At 41.7% G+C, this 24,026-nt stretch overlaps 1 protein-coding gene across 6 annotated transcripts in view; it reads left to right on the top strand.

Moving 5' to 3' along the window:
• The window catches only part of KALRN (kalirin RhoGEF kinase), a 798,047-nt gene that overhangs the window by 397,574 nt on the left and 376,447 nt on the right, over positions 1-24,026 (top strand). For all 6 annotated transcript variants that reach the window (XM_030580108.1, XM_030580107.1, XM_030580109.1 and 3 more), the window contains exon 9: positions 7,465-7,695. In XM_030580108.1, coding sequence (XP_030435968.1) covers positions 7,465-7,695 — 231 coding nt within the window. The remainder of the gene's footprint in view (positions 1-7,464; positions 7,696-24,026) is intronic.

Below are 24,026 nucleotides of genomic sequence, written 5' to 3'. Positions count from 1 at the left end.
TCCTGCTGGATACCGGCTTAGAGAGATCATCTTTCTTATTCAAAGTACCTGAAAGCACTTTCCAGATCAGTTACATTAGCCAGAGGTTATTGCAATGATTTTGGGACCATTTGTACGTCTCCCCACATGGGACTGCTACTGAATCTTGTACAGAAGAACTGCAGGTGTGGCAGACTGTATAGGCAAACTGAGAAAATCTTGGTGACTTCTTGAAGTAATTATGACTATTATGGGTTTTGTCTGTTCAGCAGAGTGTTAATATTGTTTTTAAACTAAGTTTTGAGTAGATTTCCTTTTTTAAAAAATATTTATTTCTAAAAATAAAATCTAAGTGGAATGAATTTTTAAAGCAAGCATTTACCCATTAGCCTACAGACCTTAACCCTTCCAGCGTGTATGTACATTTTAAGGCCCTTATTAAATGCAGCTGTTAAAAATGTGTATTTATTTTTGCTGCGGCTTCTTCTGAGATCATTATGACTTATTAAACATGTAGTTGTTTAGATCATTTAAATATTACATTCCCAATAGATTTATTTGAACAATGTTAACAGAGAGGTGAAGTTGAGTATGTTACTTTGAATATGTTAATCACTTGCCCAAGGCCAACTGTTGAGTTGCAAAGCTTGCATTGTAGTTCAGGTGTCCCATTTCCCATCCCTGGGCTTATTCCTCTAGATGATGCTTCCTGTCAACATATTATAACATTGTCACCTCCACCTCCTTGATAGGATAGTCAGAGTGCTGAACTTTCAGCAATGATGTCAGAATTGTGGCATGGGCTATCCTTTCCTTTTCTTCAGAATGGTTGCAAATCTCTACATATATAAACTGCAATTCAATAGTCATATTTAATGCAATGGAGGGTGCTCAGGAGTCAGAACTCTTACTTTGAGACAATGCAGATGACACTATATTGCTAAAAGTTTCTGCTGCAAGGTATTGTGAAACTTTTTGGAGATGCTCACCAAGAGCTTCATACAGTGCCCGTTAGAGTCTCATTTTGACTTCACTGCACTTTTGCTCAGGCCCTGAACATATGGGGTCCAGTTTCTGCTGTACTCAAGCAAAGCTCGCAGATAGTGGATGCAGGAGGTGGGGGGAGGAAAGACTGACAGAGTCAGTTCAGTTTGTTAGCTACTTAGGTATGACAGCTTTAGCTTATGCTACTGGCAAAAGATCTTCCACCATCAGAGAACTGGGAATAATAGAGCCCCCAAGAGGCCCCTCTACACCTCTTATACTGGGTGGGGCAACTCTGGCGGATGAGCTGGTGGAGCTGGTGCAGGAGCCACCATCTTTGTATCCCCCTCCACAGGAGGAATTTTTCAGGGGTTTCTCTGGCCTGTGGGAGTTCGTTTTATACTGCCAATATGATCAATGAACGTTGTGTCACACAAATATAATTGAGGTGCCCCCTTTAGTTCAACCTGTATTTTTAAAATCACTCTTGATGTTAGAACTGTTTGCTGGGGAAAGGAGAAGAATGAGGGGAATACAGAATTCTAGAGTGAAGCCCAGTTGGTGTTGATGAGTAAACATCTTGCTAAATGTGATTGCACCAAGTCTAGTTCATTCTTTGTCCCAAAAGGCACAATGCATCTGCTGTGAAGACCATTCCCTGACTTAGCTCAGCTATATCCACTAATCTGCAGAGGGGACCTTAGTCTGGTCACTTGCTAGGGTCTCAGCATTCTGCAGGCCCAACTGGTAGGATACTTGGGATTTAAAATTCACTTCTAGTTCATAGTAACACCTAGCTGGAGAGTCTGGGAGCCAGACTGTAATTTTCAATGCAAACAAGAGAGAAGCATGAATCAGACTAACTTGTTCATATATAGAGTTCTCATGTATAATTCACAGGGGGTGAGATTCTTCCTGGGCGTAGGTACAGTATGAGTCTAGGCACATTTTAGCCTTCAAAATAGGGTAAAAGTGGAATGCAAATAGTGCATAGGTCCTTTGCTTATTTTCTGCACTGGGTGAGTTTTACCAATGGTGCTCAAGTGTATTTCCCATAGATTGGCTTTTTTTAAAGTTGTGATGTGACCTGCTAAGCAGGAATGTTAATGCTGCTGTCCTTGAACAATCCTTGAAAAATGCAAAGCATTCACATGAAAGGCAATTCAATGACTTATTTTTCAGTTCTAAGGAGAACTCTGAAAGTGATTGAAAAAGCACTGTAACTAGCTACCCAGACTGGTGAAACTATTCATTTATCTTTTCAAATCCATTCATTAGCTAATCTTTCAGTACACAGCTCTTTCATGTTCTTTGGTTGGGGGATGGTATAGCATTCATAAAAGAAACACTTTTGAAACAGGAACTTTTGAACTGAAGAAAGGTCAATGAGTCATAGAAGGTGTGAAGGATTAGGAAAAACTCCTGTAATATTTTATGAATATTATGTGTATCTCTGTTTGACTATTATTGTTTGTGTGTTATATAATTACCAAGAGGGTTAATTCCAGCAGGAGCAGGTTGGCAGGAAAGCAGACCAAGACTGATAGTTAATGGGACAATACAGGCATCATTCCCCTTGAAGTTTAGCTCTGGCCTTATGGGAGGTAAATATCGGGTTGGTCCCACTGGGCAAAGAGCGAGCTTCTAACCTCACTGTGACGGGTTGGATGACAGAAACCCCCTCGGGATTGCCACCTGATGTGCCAAGACTACTTCTGCCCCTGCTTTCCTGCCCTGGCAGCTTAGGACTTCAGTGCCCTGCCTGGTTTGAGCCAGACCTGCTAGCCTGCTGCAAACCCAGACCCAGGGTCTGAACCACATCCCCTAACTGCTGTAGGCTTAACTGAAAGCAACTTACAGAAGTGTCCTGTCTTTAACACTCAGATGTCCAACTCCCATTGGGATCCAAACCACAAATCCATTTTACCCTGTATAAAGTTTATACAGGGTAAACTCATAAATTGTTTGCCCTCTATAACACTGATAGCGAGAGATGCATAGCTGTTTGCCCCCCAGGTATTAATACATTCTCTGAGTTAATTAATAAGTAAAAAGTGATTTTATTAAATACAGAAAGTAGGATTTAAGTGGTTCCAAGTAGTGACAGACAGAACAAAGTGAATTACCAAATAAAATAAAATAGAACATACAAGTCTATGTCTAAGAAACTGAATACAAATAAAACCTCATCAGTTCCAGTAAGCTTCCTTTTACAGACTAGTCTCCTGCTAGTCTGGGTCCAGCAATCACTCAGACCCCCTGTAGTTACTGTCCTTTGTTCCAGTTTTTTTCAGGTATACTTGAGAGTGGAGAGGCTCTCTCTTTAGCCAGCTGAAGACCAAATGGAGGGGTTTCCCAGGAGGTTAAACAGACTTTCTCTTGTGGGTGGAGACCCCCTCCTCACTCCTATGCAAAGTCCAGCTCCAAGATGGAGTTTTGAAGTCACATGGGCAAGCCGCATGTCCATGCATGACTCATTTTTTACCAGCCAAGCCACATTCCTGGGATGGGTCAGATGGGGATTGGCATCTTCAAGTTCATTGTAGGCTTAAGTGGTTTTTGATTTGGCACTTAATTTGCACTTTTCTCAAGAAGCTGACCAAATGCTCTACTAGGCTAGTTAAAGTCAAACAAGTATACAGCCAATATTCCTAACTTCAAGTACAAAAATGATACATGCATACAAATAGGATTAATAGATTCAGTACTATAGCTCATAATCTTTACAGAGATATGTTACATGGCATATGTAGCACAAAACCTATTCTAGTTTTATCATATATACATTCATAAGCATATTCCATAAAGCCTTATGGGGGGAACTGTCACAATGGGGTTGGTCACACTGGGCAAAGGGCCAGCTTCAAACCTCAGGGGCCCTTCAGGTGGGAAGCTGAAACAAAGGACTTTGAAGTGGATACAAACCTGAGTCTCTGATGCTCTGGAAGGAGGCGGGGGCAAGATTACAGGTGATCAGACTGTCCCCTCAGACTCAGAGGGTTGGGTACTGGGGTAAGCTAGATCTACCTAAGCTTTAGGTAAGACAGATGCAACTAGACTGTTGTGTAAGAAACCCCTTTTCTTGTTACACTGTGTTTAGCAAGACTAAAGATTACTTTGTTTGGTTTCCTGTATGTGCACATTGATCACAGCCCCTAAAGGGAAATTTTGTAGGACGGTTGAATCCAGTTGGGCCTGCTTGAGCACTCATGGCTAGTACAGAGAGTACTGTCCCCTGGGATCCAATTTAAAGAGAGTGAGAATTGTGAGATGGATGAAGGCAAGCGGCCTAACACCTTAGGGGACTGCATTTACAGAGACTGAAGGGGGCCAATGGAGAAGCTAGCCCTGAACTTTGACAGAACATTTCCAGAAACGTTCTCCAGAATAGAGCACGTCCATAAATGCAGTTTTCAGAGTGATAGGTGTGTTAGTCTGTATCAGCAAAAACAGCGCATCCTTGTGGCACCCTAGAGACTAACAAATGTATTTGGGCATAAGCTTTCATGGGCTAGAACCCACTTCATCAGATGTATGAAGTGAAAAATACAGGAGCAGAATGTGTGAGTAAGAGTAGGGAGAAATTAGTATTGGGGAAATTAAGTTTAGGTTTTGTAATGAGCCAACCACTCCCAGTCTTTATTCAGGCCTAATCTGATGGTATCCAGTTTGCAGACTGGTTTTTGAATGTTGTGATTCCTGATGTCAGATTTGTGTCCATTTATTCTTTTGCGTTGAGACTGTCCGATTTGGCCAATGTACATGGCAGGGGGGCATTGCTAAACTCTGCCGGAGGGCTACCTAAACGAAATTTCCTCAATACTAATTTCTCCCTACTGTTACTCTCACCTTCTTGTCAACTATCTGTAATGGGCCACTCTCTTACCACTTCAAAAGTTATTTTTTCCCTTGGTATCCTGCTGTTAATTGATTTCTCATTAGACTGACCTCACACTTGGTAAAGCAACCCCCCTGCCTTTCATGTATTTATACCTGCTCCTGTATTTTTCACTTCATGCATCTGATGAAGTGGTTTCTAGCCCACGAAAGCTTATACCCAAATAAATTTGTTGGTCTCTAAGGTGCCACAAGGACTCCTCGTTATAAATGCAGTTATCACCTATACAGTTATCACCTATGCACTTACAAGTAAATCTAATGAATATCTTATCTGATAGCATGTGTTCTGCATCTTCTTTCAGAAAAGGTTCTTGAGTCTTCTCTGTTTGAACTGACTTTGCTCTCACTAACACTTGTATAAAAAGTAACTACACTTGAAATTAGTATCATTACAACAGTGTAGGGGGACCAGATGCCCCAATTTTATAGGGACAGTCTGGATTTATGGGTCTTTTTCTTATATAGGCTCCTGTTACCCCCCACCCCGTCCCAATTTTTTACATTTGCTGTGTGGTAACCCTACAACAGTGTAAGAGCAGAATGTGATCTATTGTAAAATATAAGGCCACTAACAGCAATGTATGGGTGTATGGGAAGCTATCCTGGTAGAAGGGCTGAGCTTCTGATTAATGGGCAGATTCCAAAAATGTATGGTCCAGCTTGTTATCCCCACTTTGACAACATTATTTGTATATGCCTCTGCCTCAACTTTCTCTGCTGAAATCCTCATCTGTATCATCATTTTCTTTTGCCATCCCTATTGGAACTCCATCATCTGTGTCCACAGCAGGCTGCAGCTCCCCTGACTCCAGGATGTATAGATTGCTTCTGCCCATTTTCATGAGCAAAGGAATTTGAGTATTACCTGCCCACCACTCACCCACCCACCCACCCACAGCTCCCTAATCATTTCCAAATCTGGTTTAAAACTGTCCTTTGTGTTTAAAAAGTGCAGAGATTTGCCACCGTGTATTTTACAACCATAGGTGACCTTCTGTTCCTGGTAAAAACCAGTATAAATCTAAAATAATGCCATTGATTTCACTGAAATTATTCCAGATATATTCTCCTATAACTGACTGGGAAGCAGCATGATCTGTAGAAAGTGCATGGGACTGGGAATCAGGAGTGTCTGTGACAGCCTTACTGTATAACTGTGGGCAAGTCACTTAATTTCTCAATACATCAATATCCTATCTGTAAAATAGGGATAATGACACCCATCTTTGAGAAATATTCTGAGATGTACTGATAATGCTAAGTAGTAGAAATGGTCAGAAAAACTTTGAGAGAGGGTCTGTTGAAATCTAAATGTCAATTTTTGCCTAAATTTATTTACGGAACTAAAAGAGGGAATAAATAAGTTTCAACAATGTTGAATCATCCTCTTCTAACATTTCCATAACTAAACTTTTTGTTTTATTCCTATTGAAATGATTTTTTGATGAGAATTTTTTTAATTGTGTTATATAATATAATTTTTAAGACATCTTAATAGAAATGAAACTCTGATCTGAATTTTTTTTTCTGGAATGTTCTTTTGTGAAGAATTTTGAAATGTTCAGCCTTTGTTCGTAATTGGAATGAAAATATATTTTAAAATTTCAAAAGCCTCTATAAAACTGAATTTGCATTCTGTCTGCAGCTCTATTTAGTACTTATAGTGTTTTATATTAGTTACTGATATCAGAGCCACACATTGACTATCCATGTATTTCTCAAATCCCCTCTTACAAGACTCCAACACCCACATTTGTTACATTAAGATAGTTGTAGTTCATTTACATTTTACATTTTACGGCTGAAATTTTTGGTGGGTTTCATGAAATACACAAGAAATACAATTTGGATGCATTATTTTGCATGCATAGAAACCCTTTATGTGTGTAAATGCAGGGTTTCATGTGTGAAAATGATTTCACTTGCAACATTTGCATGCAAGTTTCTCGGGCCCATTTAAAATGTAGGCCTGTAGTTTTCCCTGAACTATTCATGGGGAAGAAAAGATACGTTGGAGAAGGTTAGTACTGCCACTTACTAATTTATTTTCTCTTATCTTACTGAGTGAAGGAGAGCATGAATTTCACCTTTTGGAATTTGCATTCATACATCATAAGCTCACAAAGAAATGACTCCGACTGTGAATGTTTTAGTCATCTGTGTATTTCTGAAAATGCCACCTCCTCACCAGGATGTGTCTATATGTCTCCTGCCTCCAAATGTCACTCATAACACAACATTATTTGTCAATTAATTTTCAGTGCCCAAATGTCTGCGAAACATGCAGTAGTTCAGTATTTATCTAGGTATCTGTTGCCTTATATGGACCTGTCACTTCAGTTCCTGAGGTCCCACTGAGCAGTACAGTAGGTCCACTGTGAAACTGAGGCAGGTGATGATGAATACATAAGTAAAAATCAAAAAAATAAGTTGCTCAAGGTTTCCTGTCTTTGCCTTCTAACAGAGCCATTTATTGGGGTGTGGGTGGTGGGGAAGAATTGGGAGGATGAGACTATTCTTGCTGCAAGCTGTCAGATGTTAAAGAAAATGTTATCAGTGCCAATGAAGTTGTCCCCTCGAGACTCAATCTTTTTCTTTCAGGTAAGCCAGGACGGGAAGGCTTTGCTGGATGTCCTGCAGCGTCCCTTGAGCCCTGGAAACTCTGAATCTCTTACTGCTACTGCTAATTATTCCAAGGCTGTCCACCAGGTCTTGGATGTGGTACATGAAGTCTTGCATCACCAGCGGCGCCTAGAGAGCATCTGGCAGCACAGAAAAGTCCGATTACATCAAAGGCTGCAGCTCTGTGTTTTCCAGCAGGATGTTCAGCAGGTAATGTCATATGTTAGAGCAGTGAAATGAAAGTCTGAAGGACTAATACGTGTTATGGCTAGATCTCTTTGTAGCCATTAAATTTATATGGTGACTCATCTGGAGGTAGAGTGACCAGACAGCAAATGCGAAAAATCAGGACAGGGGATGGGGGGTTACAGGATCCTATATAAGAAAAAGACCCAGAAATCGGGACTGTCTCTGTAAAATCAGGACATCTGGTCACCCTATCTGGAGGATATTTGTTACCACCCAGTATTATTACATATGCTAGCTATATAGTACTATCCTATTTCACCATTCAGTACTTTTCAACTAACTTTTGTAAAGTTCTTCATTTCAGATGCCACCATTGATAATGTAACTTATAACAAGAGGCCTTTGGTAAAATGTTTAGAAGATTAATAGCTTTTGGAAGTAGAGAGTTGCTGAACACAGCTACAGTATGTGCTTTAGAAAAAGATAGGTAACAGAAAAAAGGTGGGTGACAAGGTTTAAAAAAAGGGAGGAGGGGCTGGGTGGAATAGTTTTGAATTGCCCCATTTTCCAGCTTGCCTTATGGAAACAATCCATATTGCTCAACAGAGTTTAGGTTCTTCACAGTAGAGCACAATTTTCTTTTTTTGAGTGATCTCTGCATATTCCAACTTGTGGGCTCCAGGTGCATGCAGTGACAGCTAGTTGATCAAATTGCACCAGCAGCACATCCCATGAGTATAAATGTGCAGAGTCCATGTCAAAGAACTTCAGCTGAAAGTTAGTAACCTTCATATATGCAGACGTCCATTTTGAAGAACTTTGGTTACGGATAAGTTGCCTTCAATTTTTTAGGGGGGAAGCTATAAGAATATGATAACTAACAATAATCACAAGAGTTCCATGCTAATAGCTGCCCTTTTGTACACAAGCATGAAGAACAAACATTCAGGAGTCATCTCACTTCCAACTATGCGGTATGTTAAGGGGAAGGCTACAGGCTAAGATTGCGTGCTGCTAATGTGGTGCCTGCTGTGAGTGAAGGGGCTGTGGGTTCTAATCCTGATCTGACATGTATTTAAATCCTTTTTTGTTTTTAAGTCACCTCTTTACAGTGAAACTCAAGGAAGTGGTTGGGGGAGTAAGCTCTCATAAGTGTGTGAGGAAGGCAGGAACTGAGAACTTATAGGGACAAGCTAGCAGCCCCTGTGATGGTCTCATGTATAAACAGTTCAGCAATAAAAACATAGAGAATTGCTAGCATAGCGCTCCCTTGCAAATAGATACATTTCTTACCAGGCTTGAGCATTTTGTGGGCAGCGTTTTTACTACTAAGGTGAAAAACATTACTTTTGCTCAGCTTTTATTTAAAATCAAAATATTCACAACAGTGTTAAGGCCATAATTATATAAAAGAGATGCTTAGTTTAAGGAACTTCGCTTACATTATATGTCCAAATATGTATGCTGCATGATAATGAAATCTGGAAGCTGCATATTAAAGCATCCTTATATGACTGAGTGAGTACTGAGTTTCAGTACTAGCATATACTGGCAATGTCTGAAATCCAGAAATGTACTCCGATGTGTCATCAAAGTAAAACATGCAAAAATCAAGTAAATATTAAAGTTTGTATTGCAACCTTCATTCACCCGTATGTCACAGATTGTGCTACATTCCAAAGTGGATTTGTGAGTAGCCTAAGGAAGACTAGTCCAAACTGATGTAAGAGACACCTTCTTTCAGTATTTTGGGTCAAGTTCTGCCTCCCTTACTCTGGTGAGCGATCCTGCTGAACTCCATAGGACTACTTGTGGGGTAAAGCAACCAGGCTCTGGCTTATTAGTGAAACCCTTTCAGTCCTCTAGTCTCCTCCTCTTCCAGTTAATGGGCAATTTTGTCATTGTCTTCAACGAGAGTGGGTCTGGGTCCTTGGTGTGTATTATAACTGCTACATTAGTGAAAAATAAATTTCACATGAGCAGAATCATTTTAGAATGCATCACTGCAAAGCTTCATAGTGTTCCATTGGCAGCAACCTTTCCAAATTTTCATTATAATGGGTAGTTATTATCTAGGAAGCAGTAACCTAAGACAGAAACTCATCTGTCATTGGCACACACTTACTCTTAGAGGCATCTTTTTACCCTGCTTATAAAATGGGAAGGAGGAGATGAATCATTTTGTGCTTTTAAACATCTTTAGTGTTCAAGATAAATGCATCATAACTCAGTAAATGAAATTACCACCTAAACAGACTCAGAAATGTGAGATAAAAGTTTACACGGAAAAAAGATTTTGGAATATGATTTGCAAAATGGATTAGTATTTTTCAGGATCATTCCTATAAATCTTGCTTGGCACAGGCACTCCCTGTTACGATTCTTATATTGGCAGGAATAGTTTAGGTCTGAATTCTGTCACTAACCAATTAATAAGTATATAGATGAATTAAAATATATATTTGGAGATTGAAATGTACCAAGTAAGGTAGAGGGATGTCAGAGTCCATCGAAAAAGCTGTCTAAATGGTCTATGCATGATGCCTCAAACTTGCAGCTTAATACTTTCAGACACTTTGATGGCAGTTTGCCCTGCCAGATGTCTAAATGTGGCCGATTAGCACTTCTTTATTTTGCAGCCATTATTCCCTTCCCATGAAACCTCTCAATCCTTCCTATAGGATATACTCCCACACCCCTCCAACAGTGAGAGTGATATGTTTGATCTTCTCTCAGCTCATTGCCAGTGCTGCTCCTTTAATTGAAATTTGATTAGTTTGGCTGCTTCTCAGGGAACACAGCAGCAAGCCAGGAGACAGATACTTTATTTGCAGATAGAGTTTCCTTTCATGTACAGAAGTCTTGAGGCAGCTACAGGATACTGCAAGGAACCATGCTTCTCATGGCTGCTGAAGGCTAAATGGGAGAAGGGCAGGATGTCAACTAGTTACAAACAAACTTTGGTCTCTGGCTAGGAAGCAAATCACTAGGTGATAGTGACTTGGACAGTGGTGGCCCTGTCTCATTTCTCATTGTTTGAGGACAGTTTTTGAGAAGGGCATGCTGGACACAGCACCAGGCTCACCTGGATTTTTCTGACTTCATAGATATCTGTTATCCTAGCTTTATGGCCAGATATATGAACAGACACAAATTTAATTTCCTTGGTTGACTATCTGCCTCTGGACAGAGGCCTGGTGTCCATGTTGATATCATTACATGTATTAGCAGCCACTGGTATGAAGTGTTTAAGGTGTAGCTGACACATCTGCAGGATTTTCTGGAGTGGATAGGGTTGTTCTTCAGTGGGTTGTGGGGCGTAGCTGTCCATCCCCTCTGATGTGGTCCCATTCTCTTGCATCTCCTGTTCAGTATATATATGAAACTACTTGGGGAAATTGCGATACATGTGGAGATGCAGTGCCATCCGTTTGCTGATAACCTTCAGCTATACATCTCCTTCTCATAAAGTGGATACCTGGCTTTCTCAGATAAGTCCTTGGATGAGGCTGAGCCAACTGATGCTCAATCCAGAAAAAATCTTGAGGTGGTGCTGATTGGCAGAGGGAGCAACTTGAGAAATTGGGTAGGGGAGAGGGGAGATTTGTGACTGCTGATCCATTGTTGGAGAATGTCCACCAATTGTCTAACAGTCTTCCAAAATTGCAATATTTTTGGATCCCTGAGGTGTTCTTGGACCTGAGGTAGCTCATGCAGAATGCATCTGCCAACCTTTTTAGTGGAGTTAGTCAGTGTAAGGAGATGCATGTGTGTCCCAGGAACTGCAGTTCCACATGCTTGTTTATGATCAAGCGGTATCAAGTGGAGTGCCCCAAGGGTCGGTCCTAGGGCTGGTTTTGTTCAATATCTTCAATAATGATCTGGAGGATGGCATGGATTGCACCCTCAGCAAGTTTACATATGACACTAAACTGGGAGGAGTGGTAGATATGCTGAAGGGTAGGGATATGATACAGAGTGACCTAGACAAGTGGGAGGGTTGGGCCAAAAGAAATCTGATGAGGTTCAACAAGAAAAAGTGCAGAGTCCTGTGCTTAGGACGGAAGAATCCCATTCACTGTTACAGACTAGGGACCAAGGTGAACAAGTATTCTCCCTCCTCCTGATGACACCCTTTTAGATACCTGAAAACTGCTATCCTGTCCCCTCTCAGTCTTCTCTTTTCCAAACTAAATAAACCCAATTCCTTCAGCCTTCCTTCATAGGTCATGTTCTCAAGACCTTTAATCATTCTTGTTGCTCTTCTCTGGACCATCTCCAATTTCTCCACATCTTTCTTGAAATGCGGTGCCCAGAACTGGACACAATACTCCAGTTGAGGCCTAACCAGCGCAGAGTAAAGCGGAAGAATGACTTCTCTGTCTTGTTTACAACACACCTGTTAATGCATCCCAGAATCACATTTGCTTTTTTTGCAACAGTATCACACTGTTGACTCATATTAAACTTGTGGTCCACTATGACCCCTAGATCTCTTTCTGCCATACTCCTTCCTAGACAGTCTCTTCCCATTCTGTATGTGTGAAACTGATTGTTCCTTCCTAAGTGGAGCATTTATCTTTATTGAACTTCATCCTGTTTACCTCAGACCATTTCTCCACTTTGTCCAGATCATTTTGAATTTTGACCCTGTCCTCCAAAGCAGTTGCAATCTCTCCCAGTTTGGTATCGTCTGCAAACTTAATAAGCGTACTTTCTATGCCAACATCTAAATCGTTGATGAAGATATTGAACAGAGCCCGTCCCAAAACAGACCCCTGCGAAACCCCACTTGTTATACCTTTCCAGCAGGATTGGGAGCTATTAATAGCTACTCTCTGAGTACGGTTATCCAGCCAGTTATTCACCCACCTTATAGTAGCCCCATCTAAATTGTACTTTCCTAGTTTATCTATAAGAATATCATGCGAGACCGTATCAAATGCCTTACTAAAGTCTAGGTATATCACATCCACCGCTTCTCCCTTATCCACAAGGCTCGTTATCCTATCAAAGAATGCTATCAGATTAGTTTGACACAATTTGTTCTTTACAAATCATGCTGGCTATTCCCTATCACCTTACCACCTTCCAAGTGTTTGCAGATGATTTCTTTAATTACTTGCTCCATTATCTTCCCTGGCACAGAAGTTAAACTAACTGGTCTGTAGTTTCCTGGGTTGTTTTTATTTCCCTTTTTATAGATGGGCACTATATTTGCCCTTTTCCAGTCTTCTGGAATCTCCCCCATCTCCCATGATTTCCCAAAGATAATAGCTAGAGGCTCAGATACCTCCTCTATTAACTCCTTGAGTATTCTAGGATGCATTTCATCAGGCCCTGATGACTTGCAGGCATCTAACTTTTCTAAGTGATTTTTTACTTGCTCTTTTTTAATTTTATCTTCTAAACCTACCCTCTTCCCGTAAGTATTCACTATATTGGACATTCCTTCAGACTTCTCAGTGAAGACCGAAACAAAGAAGTCATTAAGCATCTCTGCCATTTCCAAGTCTCCCGTTACTGTTTCCCCCTCCTCACTGAGCAGTGGGCCTACCCTGTCCTTGGTCTTCCTCTTGCTTCTAATGTATTGATAAAAAGTCTTCTTGTTTCCGTTTATTCCCATAGCTAGTTTGAGCTCATTTTGTGCCTTTGCCTTTCTAATCTTGCCTCTGCATTCCTGTGTTATTTGCCTATATTCATCCTTTGTGATCTGACCTAGTTTCCATTTTTTATATGATGCCTTTTTATTTTGTAGGTCACACAAGATCTCGTGGTTAAGCCAAGGTGGTCTTTTGCCACATTTTCTATCTTTTCTAACCATTGGAATAGCTTGCTTTTGGGCCCTTAATAGCGTCCCTTTGAAAAACTGCCAACTCTCCTCAGTTGTTTTTCCCCTCAGTCTTGATTCCCATGGGACCTTACCTATCAGCTCTCTGAGCTTACCAAAATCCGCCTTCCTGAAATCCATTGTCTCTATTTTTCTGTACTCCCTTCTACCCTTCCTTAGAATTGCAAACTCTATGATTTCATGATCACTTTCACCCAAGCTTCCTTCTGCTTTCAAATTCTCAACAAGTTCTTCCCTATTTGTTAAAATCAAGTCTAGAACAGCTTCCCCCCAGTAGCTTTTTCAACTTTCTGAAATAAAAAGTTGTCTGCAATGCAGTCCAGGAACTTATTGGATAGTCTGTGCCCCGCGGTGTTATTTTCCCAACATATATCTGGATAGTTGAAGTCCCCCATCACCACCAAATCTTGGGCTTTGGATGATTTTGTTAGTTGTTTGAAAAAAGCCTCATCCACCTCTTCCACCTGATTAGGTGGCCTGTAGTAGACTCCCAGCACGACATCACCCGTGTTTCTTACCACTTTTAGCCTAACCCAGAGACTCTCAACACTTCCATCTCCTATGTCCATCTCCACCTCAGTCCAAGTGTGTACATTTTTAATATATAAGACATCTCCTCCCTTTTTCCCCTGTCTATCCTTCCTGAGCAAACTGTATCCATCCACACCAACATTCCAGTCATGTGTATTATCCCACCAAGTTTCAGTAATGCCAACAATGTCATAGTTGTATTTATTTATTAGCACTTCCAGTTCTTCTTGCTTATTACGGTGCAGCTCAAATCCTTAGTGGCATGTTCAACTGCACAGCTATTATTAAGTAGCATCCTAAGAATTTTCAGACCCTTTAGAGGGCATGGTCGTAGGAGGAGCTCAGTGCCCTCATTTCCCATTGAAGCATTTAGCATCTTGCAGGACTGGTTCCCTGGTGAGGGCGTGGGGATAAAAATGGGGTTTAATAAATATTATTCAAATCCTCCCACTTCCCCAAATGCTTTTAAATTAGGACCCTGTTCTTCCTAGAAGTAGCTTTTGCATATTCCCACTCCCCACCACCCCCTCTCAGCCACCATAGCAGGTCCTGGAAATTATAGAAGAGTACTGCTTATTGTTTGCCACACAAGCCTCCCCATCCACTGCCCTCATCAGCCGCTAGAGTTATATGTACCTCTGAAGGTGTGTAGCAGTGATCATGTTCCCTCTGCACCACCCAGATGTACAGAATTGTAATATCTCTTTGGATTCGTACAGTCATGGCACCACTGAGCACAGCCCCAGACACAGGTTGTGGCTAAAAGTTCTGAGTAATGATCTGAGTATTCATTCAGTAATATTAGTATTTAGTATTTAACATGTTCAGAGCAGGGTACAAAGATCAATTAATTAATCCTTCCCTCTGAAGCATCTGGCACTGGTCACTGTTAGAAGACAGGATACTGGGCTAGATGGGCCATTGGTCTGACCCAGTATAGCTGTTCCTGTCTAATCCACATTAGACTCCTGATGAATACAGTGATTACCATAAACAAGTAAGTAATTACTCTCAATTACCACACTCTGGCATAGAGTCTAGGGTACCACACTTATTTCTGGTTTTAACTGTAGAGAAAACTGTGTAGCCTGACTGACTGCATTTGCAGTGTTGATGTTTTAGTGACAGCACTATGGCAAAGTATTGTTATCCCTATTGTAAATATGGCTAAGCTGAGGCACAGAGAGATTAAGTAACTTGCCCAATATTGCAGCATAAATCAGTTTTACAGGCAGGATTAGAATTGCTTTACATCCTCAGTTACTACAGTGATGAGCATGGAATAGTTAGATGAGCAGTACCATGATCTATCAATTGGACTGCTTCATGGAAACTTCAAAGCAATAACAGTCTTTGAAGATTAACTTCTATTTGCTGCTGTTCTGATCGCTTTAAGATAGGTGTATTTTATAGAATATCAGGGTTGGAAGGGACCTCAGGAGGTCATCTAGCCCAGCCCCTTGCTCAAAGCAGGACCAATCCCCAGACAGATTTTTGTCCCAGATCCCTGTATGGCCCGCTCAAGGATTGAACTCATAACCGTGGGTTTAGCAGGCCAAAGCTCAAACCACTGAACTATCCCTCCCCTGTGAGTTAAAGGTAGTAAGTCAAATTGAACTTTTCAAGTGACTTGGGGCTTGATCTAGAACCATTGAAGCCAGTGGGACATACAAGCACAGGAGCAGACACTTTCAATTAAAGATGATGATTTAGAATCCATCTAACATCCAGGCCATCCGAACTTTGTTGGCATTTAGCAGTCTTGAAATCATAGCATGGGAAGATAATTTTCAAAGCACTTTCATGATGCAAAATTCTGAACTTAGTCTCTCCTGTGCAAGCCTAATCAAGTCAGGTTTATTCCACATGTGTGTAAGCTAAAGCAGAATTTGATCATTTAATTTAAACTGAACCTTCATATGTTTGGAGAATCTAATAAAATCCAACTCCAAGAGTTCCCCATTTCTCATATTATTTAAAACACTGTAGAAGTTTGCTACCCTTTTGGTCCAATATATATTCCACTGACTGTAAAAATTACCAGGAGACATGATCCAGTTCAAATGGTGTTAATTGAAAGATAGAGAGCCAGATCCTTGGCTGCACAGCATTCTAACCCTGGAGGAACAAGGTGTAAAGCTCACATTTGGTCTTCCCAGTCCTCCTGCTAGCATGTGCAAGGCCAGTCCCACTGTGCTGACTTAGAGAAGCTTTAGTGTTAACTTCCATCTGTTGTGAATGGCCAGAGGGAGCCGAACTCATTCCTGGAATCCGGTATCATATAGGAATGTCCAGGCCATGCTCTGTTTCCTCTGACTACCAACACCTCCTTTACCCTGCTGTCCTGGAAGTAGAGAGAGGAGTGGCATAAGAGCACTCATGTTGGCACTATACAACTGAAGGATCCCCTTGCACTGGGCTTCAGCACCAGATTGCCCTGGAACCCCAACACAAAGCAGCTACGCTACACAGAAGAATCTTGCCCCAGTTTTTCTTCAGTTGCTGCTCATTTCACAACTGAATGTTTCCTTTTAATTCTGAAAGACATAGTAGAGCTTTAGCAAGCAAGATCTATATCGGGGTTCTCAAACTTCATTGCACTGCAACCCCCTTCTGACAACAAAAATTGCCCCAGGAGGGGAGACCGAAGCCTGAACCCGCCGAAGCCCCACTATCCTAGATGGTGGGTTGGGGGCGGCAAAGCCCAAGCCTGACCGCTGTGGGAAGGGAGGCAAAGCTGAAGCTCAAGGGGTTAAGCCCCAGGCAGGGGGGCTGCAACATGAGCCCTGCTACCCAGGGCTGAAGCCCTCAGGCTTTGGCTTCAGCTCTTGGCAGTGGTGCTCAGGCTAGAGCCCTGGGACCCAGAAAGTCTAAGCCAGCCCTAGCAACCCCATTCAAAGGGAGTCGTGACCCGCTTTGGCGTCCTGACCCACAGTTTGAGAACCACTGCTCTATATTATGCACTGATACTGTGGTCAGTGCTGAAGAAGCCACAGAGGAACTGTGTTGCTGACCCTGGAAACACAATTTAAGGAAGAAAAATATGTGTTTTTATGCTACAGATGATTGAAAGTTGGAAAATTATTTACTCCCTTGATAGGCTGCAGTGCCCCTATACAATTGAGAAATTTACATTTTTGGCATGTTGGTATTTGAACACGCTGCTGAAAGGCTGTTTTGATATGGCTGGTTTTAAATTTCCACACTGAGGCTTAGACTCACCCTGCAAGCTTCTGATGAACATATGGTATAAAAATACCTTAGAGGTGTGTAGAGCTGTCAGCCTGAGCAATTAATTGCTTTAAATACTTTACAACCCAAAGAAAAACAAAAAGGACAGTTCTGAACTTCTAACAATGCTCCTTAAATACAGCTAAATGTTACCTGGCATTTTCTGTGCCAAAAATATTCACAAAAAACTGTTTTTAAATGATAACATTTTCATTTAATTATTTTTGCTCAGGAAATTCTTTATGGCTCATTGATTAACAATGCTCTATCCTGTGTGTAATTTGATTTAAAGTCTAATTTGAAATTAGTTAGGTACAACCATTCTTTCTTCTGCTCTATAGTTATTAATCTAAGCAGACTGTTCTTTTTTGTGCTTTAAACAAGCTCTGATTAAAAATAATAATGATGATAACTTACTAATTTTCACCTGGAGCAATAGCGTTACGGAATATACTTCAAGGCTAGGCTTTGGTTTCAAACTAAAGTTTACTTAGCCTTGATATAAGACTAGAACAAGATGCTTTGATGGTCCCCAGGGAATAGGAGCTGAAGAAATCTGAACCAGCTAGCTTGATCACTGAACCTAATGAAGCCAGAAGAGGAACTAAAAAGTAATTCCTTTGAGGCCAATAAAATGTCTTGCTTGTTTTGGTCCCTCTCTGTCCTTAAAGATTTAGCTCTGTCAGTCACATGATCTGTTTTGCTGTTTGCTGAACAAAGAGCATTAGGATCATAGCCGAGAGCTCAAGGCTCTTCTTAGCGGGCCTAGTCCAAAGCCCGCAGAAATCCTATTGACTTCATTGGGTTTTGGATCAGGCCCATAATGGAGCTTGGAAAGTCTTTTGCTTTATGAAGGATCAGAAGAGATGATTTAAATACAGAAGTTCTCCATAATGTAAGCGTGGACTCCAGTCTAACAGTCCGATCCTGCAAAGTGCTGAGAATCCTCGACCATCAGAAGGAGGTTGTGATCACTCAGACCCTTGTGGGCACAGTACCTCAGAATTTGCAGATGCTTTGTGGGAAACTCTGTAAAATATTCTCAGGCACACTGAACAAGTGGTGGTGGTGGTGTTATTAATATTGTTATTAATACTTTATTATTCATATTTAGGCAGTACTGTCCTTATAGAGCATATGCTGGATTTCTCTTCTGTATTTCTGTACCAGTGGCATGTGCATGAAAATTTCCCTGAAAATATGACACATCAACATAATTGTTTCTAGGTGGCATGTGTTTTCAGGGCACCATTGGATCTTCAACTGGGATGGCAAAAGGGGAAAAAAGGAGCGGGGCCATTCATTAGCGAGAAGGCCTGCAAAAATAGTGAAGCAAGAGAAATTAAGGGAAAGAGTTTTCTCCAGGCATGTGTTTTTTGAAAGCAGCAGATTGTCACCAGAGACTAGGAGAAAATAGCCCCTTCAATAAATGTAAAATATAATACTATAACACTTTAAGAAATTATATTTGCTGCCTCTTATGCATATAACACCATCCTTAAAGCCATCTGTAAGGCCACTAGCCACTCCTTCACATCCCTTCTCAAGACTAGTTTCTTCTCTGACGCCTACAAGAAATCAAGCAGTCATGAATGCGTTGCAGGAGAGCTGGATTTATTTATTTATTTAAAAAACTTCCTTCAGATGATTTGAACCTGGAAGCTGTGCAATAGCTATCTCTGTAACTCTATGAATTTATTGCTATCCCTGTCCCCTCTTTCCCCCTTGTTGCAGCTTATTCCAGATTAGATTGTAAATCCTTGGGGGGAAGGGATTGTATCTTCCTGTGTGTTTGCACAACACCTAGTACAGTGGAGTCCTGACCCCGATTGGAGTCTTTGGGTGCTAGTCCAATACAAATAATTTTCTCTAGGGCTTGTCCAAAACTAGTAAGAGAATGGCTGCAGAAGCCCACTGGTCTGAGTCAGGATTTATTCTGTAAATCACTAATCTATTTTAGCAACTGTGTTGTCATTTTGAGTCTTAACCTCATTGTTGCAGCTCGGTTACAAAATTCTCTAATCCCAAAACTACATTCATTAACAGGAGTATGTCATTTAATGTTACATGCAGTCAGCCAGTCTTTTCCTATGTAAAACTGAACAACTCCAGACAATAGGAGGAGGGAGTTTTTACATGCTTCCCAGTGCTGAATGTTCTGATTGGGCATAGCACTAGCTATAAGTGTCACATGTCCAAGCCCAGTTGAGAATTTTTACAATACATAGTCCTGCCCAACTTGATCTTGACATTTATTAAATATTATTTAACCTTTACAATATAGTAACACCAAGAGGCCAGTGAGTTCATGGGCTCTGTACTAGGTGCTGTGCAAAGATACAGTAAATAAGTTTTAATATTTTTGGTTGAACATTTAATAATAATATGTAGCATTCATGTAGCACTTTTATTGGTAGGTCTCAAAGCACCTTAGAAAGGAAGTCAGTATCATTATTCCCATTTTATAGATGGGGAGACTGAGGCATAGAAGGTGGAGTGCCTTGCCCCAAGATCACCCAGCAGGCTAGTGCCAGGGCCAGGAATATCTTGAGTCCCAGTCCAGTGCTCTATCCAGTAGGCTACAGTGGCCCTCCTAAATCCAGAGGGTATATCCTTCATTGAGAAAGTCTTTGAAACTACTTGATATCTATATATTTTTAATTAATGTGCTTATTTGGCCACAAGATATTTACAAATCTGCTTTGCTTCCTTGCATGCAATTGTTGCATTTCTCAGGCACCAGGGTGATTTCATGGTGCCAGCAAGGAAGGACTTAGCTTACCAAAAAAATGAAATAATGTGATGTGAAGAAATTTCTTTGCAAGCCACAAAGGGCCATTTTTAAATACACAGATTTCTGTAGGACGACAGATGCCATCCCTCACAGAAGTGGTAAACAGCTCTGCACAGTTATTGGCAATGATAAATGGTGTTGCTGAATTTTTCAAACATCTTCTGGGTTTAAATTAGGGTTTTCAATGAATCCCAAATCAGCCTAGTACTTCAGATGTCTATATTTATTATCAGAGCTGGAAATGTTATATTCCTGTTGGACTGATGTCAGATCAGTGGGTTATGAGGTTACTCTTCCTGCCCGGAGTAAGTTCTGTCACATCCGCTTACATGGTTTCTCCTGGTTGTATTTCCACAGAGCTGCCTCTGTAAGGTTAGTCTGAAGGGATGAGGATGGGACAGGAAAGGAGTGGCTGGCCAAGAGGTGGGGAAAGTTCATTGTTTATTCCTTGAGAAAGGTCTGAGGAGGAGGAAAAACATTGACATAAGAGATGCTTGTGAAAACAGATTAAAATTGAATTCCTCTACCTGCCCCAGTTAAAAAAAAAAGAACAGTCCTGCCCATCTAATTGCAAAGCATCCCCAATGAGGGACAGGCAGATATAATTGGCTGTGGTGTCTGACCTGCAATGCAGAGAGGCACCAGATAGTGATAAATCTCCAGAGCAAAGAGTCCTGAATGTTAGAATCATAGAAGATTAGGGTGGGAAGAGACCTCAGGAGGTCATCTAGTCCAACCCCCTCCTCAAAACAGGACCAAACCCAACTAAATCATTCCAGCCAGGGCTCTGTCAAGCTGGGCCTTAAAAACCTTCAAGGATGGAGATTCCACCACCTCCCTAGGTAACCCATTCCAGTGCGTCACCATCCTCCTAGTGAAATAGTGTTTCCTAATATCCAACCTAGACCTCCCCCACTGCAACTTGAGACCATTGCTCCTTGTTCTGTCATGTATCATCACTGAGACTAGCCGAGCTCCATTATCTCCGGAACCCACCCCCACCCTTTCAGGTAGTTGAAGGCTGATATCAAATCCTCCCTCACTATTCTCTTCTGCAGACTAAATAACTCCAGTTCCCTCAGCCTCTCCTTGTAAGTCATGTGCCCCAACCACCTGATCATTTTCATTGCCCTCCACTGGACCCTCTCCAAATTGTCCACATCCTTTCTGTAGTGGGGAGCCCAAAACTGGACGCAGTACTCCAGCTGTGGCCTCACCAGTGCTGAAAAGAGGGGAATAATCACTTCTTTCGATCTGCTGACAATGCTCCTATTAATGCAGCCCAATATGGCATTAGCCTTCTTGGCAACAAGGGAACACTGTTGACTCATATCCAGCTTTTCATCCACTGTAATCTCCAGGTACTTTTCTGCGGAACTGCTGCTTACCTAGTCAGTCCCCAGCCTGTAGCAGTGCATGGGATTCTTCCATCCTAAGTGAATGACTCTGCACTTGTCCTTGCTGAACATCATCAGATTTCTTTTGGTCCAATCCTCCAATTTGTCTAGGCCACTCTGGACCCTATCTACCTCTCTCCCTAGCTTAGTGTCATCCAGGAACTTGCAGAGGGTGCAATCTATCCCCTCGTCCAGATCATTAATAAAGATGTTGAACAAAACTGCCCCCAGGACTCACCCCTGGGCCACTCTGCTTGACACAGGCTGCCAACTAGACATCAAGCCATTGATCACTACCCATCCACCTTATAGTCCATTTATCCAATCCATACTTTTTTAACTTACTGTCTAGAATACTGTGGGAGACCATATCAAAAGCTTTGCTGAAGTCACGATATATCACGTCCACTGAGCCAGTTATCTTATCATAGAAGGCAATCAGGTTGGTCAGGCATGACTTGCCCTTGGTGAATACATGTTGACTGTTTCTGATCACCTTTCTCTCCTCCATGTGCTTCAAAATGGTTTCCTTGAGGACCTGCTCCATGATTGTTCTAGGGACTGAGGTAAGGATGACCGGTGTCTAGTTCCCCGGTTTCTCCTTCTTCCCTTTTTTAAAGATGGGCACTATATTTGCCTTTTTCCAATCTTCCAGAACCTCCCCTGATCACCACAAGTTTTCAAAGATAATGGCCTATGTCTCTACAATCACATCAGCCATTTCCCTCAGCACCCTCAGATGCATTAGATCTAGACCCTTGGACTTGTGCGTGTCCATCTTTTCTAAATAGTCCTTAATGTGTTCATTCACCACTGAGGGCTGCTCACCTACTCCCCGTAGTGTGTTGCCCAGAACAACAGTGTGGGAGCTGACCTTGTTTGTGAAGACTGAGGCAAAAAAAGCATTCAGTACTTCAGGTTTTTCCACGTCATCTGTCACTAGACTGCCTCCCCCATTCATTAAGGGTCCCACGCTTTCCCTGACCTTTTTCTTGTTGCTAACATACCTGTAGAAACCCTTCTTGTTACCCTTCACATCCCTTGCTAGCTGCAACTCCAGTTGTGTTTTGGCCTTCCTGATTACACCCCTGTATTCCTGAGCAGTATTTTTATACTCCTCCTTAGTCATCTGACCAAGTTTCCACTTCTTTCTGTTTAAGCTCAGATTTCACTGTTAAGCCAAGCTGGTTGCCTGCCATATTTGCTATTCTTTCTGCACATTGGGATGGTTTGTTCCTGCTCCCTCAATAAGGCTTCTTTAAAATATAGCCAGCTTTCCTGGACTCCTTTCCCGCTCATATTAGCCTCCCAGGGGATCTTTCCCATCAGTTCCCTAAAAGAGTCAAAAGTCTGCTTTTCTGAAGTCCAGGGTATGTATTTTGCTACTCTCCTTTCTTACTTTTGCGGGGATCCTGAACTTAACCATCTCATGGTCACTGCTGCCCAGGTTGGGCGGAAGCCTTTGATGGCCAACACCAGCACTATAAATCCACTAGAAAAATTCAACAGCAGATGATTTGAAGCCCTATGCAATGTGAAACAGTATCATTATATTCGTACAGAGCACATTTTCTCTGTCTTTCACAGAAGGAACATGCACAAATTCAGCTATTTATAGCTTCTCTACCCACACACAGCTTTGAAAATTTTGCCTTACACGAAATATGTTCGGTTTAAAAAGCTAGGATGATTTTTGAATCTGAGGGTCATATTTTTGTTTCCTTACAAAGAGATTCTGAGAATATCGGTACTGGTTGGAGGCAGTAATTCAGAAACATTCACTCTTCGTTCACCTACCTGCCTATTGTTCTCCTGGAAAGTTTTAATGGGACAACTGTTAAATGCCCTGTTAAATGGGATGTATTTGTTAAATGAGGATTTAACCAAGGAGACAAGTGGTATGTAGCATTAACGAAAGAGGAACATACACAATCCAGTCCCTCCTCAGGAGATTATCAACTAGATTGTAGCATTTAGCAGTTGACATGGGGAACAGTTCAGAGTTGCATGAGCTCAGCTATGCTATGCAGAGGGGAAGTGTGAAAGCTGTACCCTGCCTCAGGATGCCACAACCTGCTCCCTGCCTTCCAACTGAACCAGGGCCCTATTTACTTTGGGTTGACTGTGGCCCTGAGAGGTTCACATGGAATGCACAACCCTGCACTCGCCTCAGCACTGGGACTCTGACAGGTAACTGCTCAAATAAATAATAATAGCCATCTGTGGAGAGTTGTTGCAAGGCCTCCTTCACCACATAAGCCTGCCAAAAGGCTTGGGAATTATAGGGGAAGCAGCTATACATGGGGTCCTCTGCACCCATTGCACATCAAGGAGTGGGGAGACATACTGTCCTGAAGAAGACAGAACATAGGTGAGATTTGGGAGCAGGCAAGGGATCTGTGACTATTGTGTCTGTATACAGTGGCTGAAAAGCCTTATGTAGGGGAATGGAGCAAATGTCAGGGTTTGTGGAAGACAGGTACCAGTGACCAAGATGTGATGGTTAGGCGTGGTGGTCAGTGATCCAGAGGCCAATGTACAGGTCCGG

Source organism: Gopherus evgoodei, chromosome 11, assembly GCF_007399415.2.
Source record: "Gopherus evgoodei ecotype Sinaloan lineage chromosome 11, rGopEvg1_v1.p, whole genome shotgun sequence".
Lineage (NCBI taxonomy): Eukaryota > Metazoa > Chordata > Testudines > Testudinidae > Gopherus > Gopherus evgoodei.
Note: the sequence above shows the minus strand (reverse complement) of the source record. Positions and strands in the feature narration are given on the sequence as shown.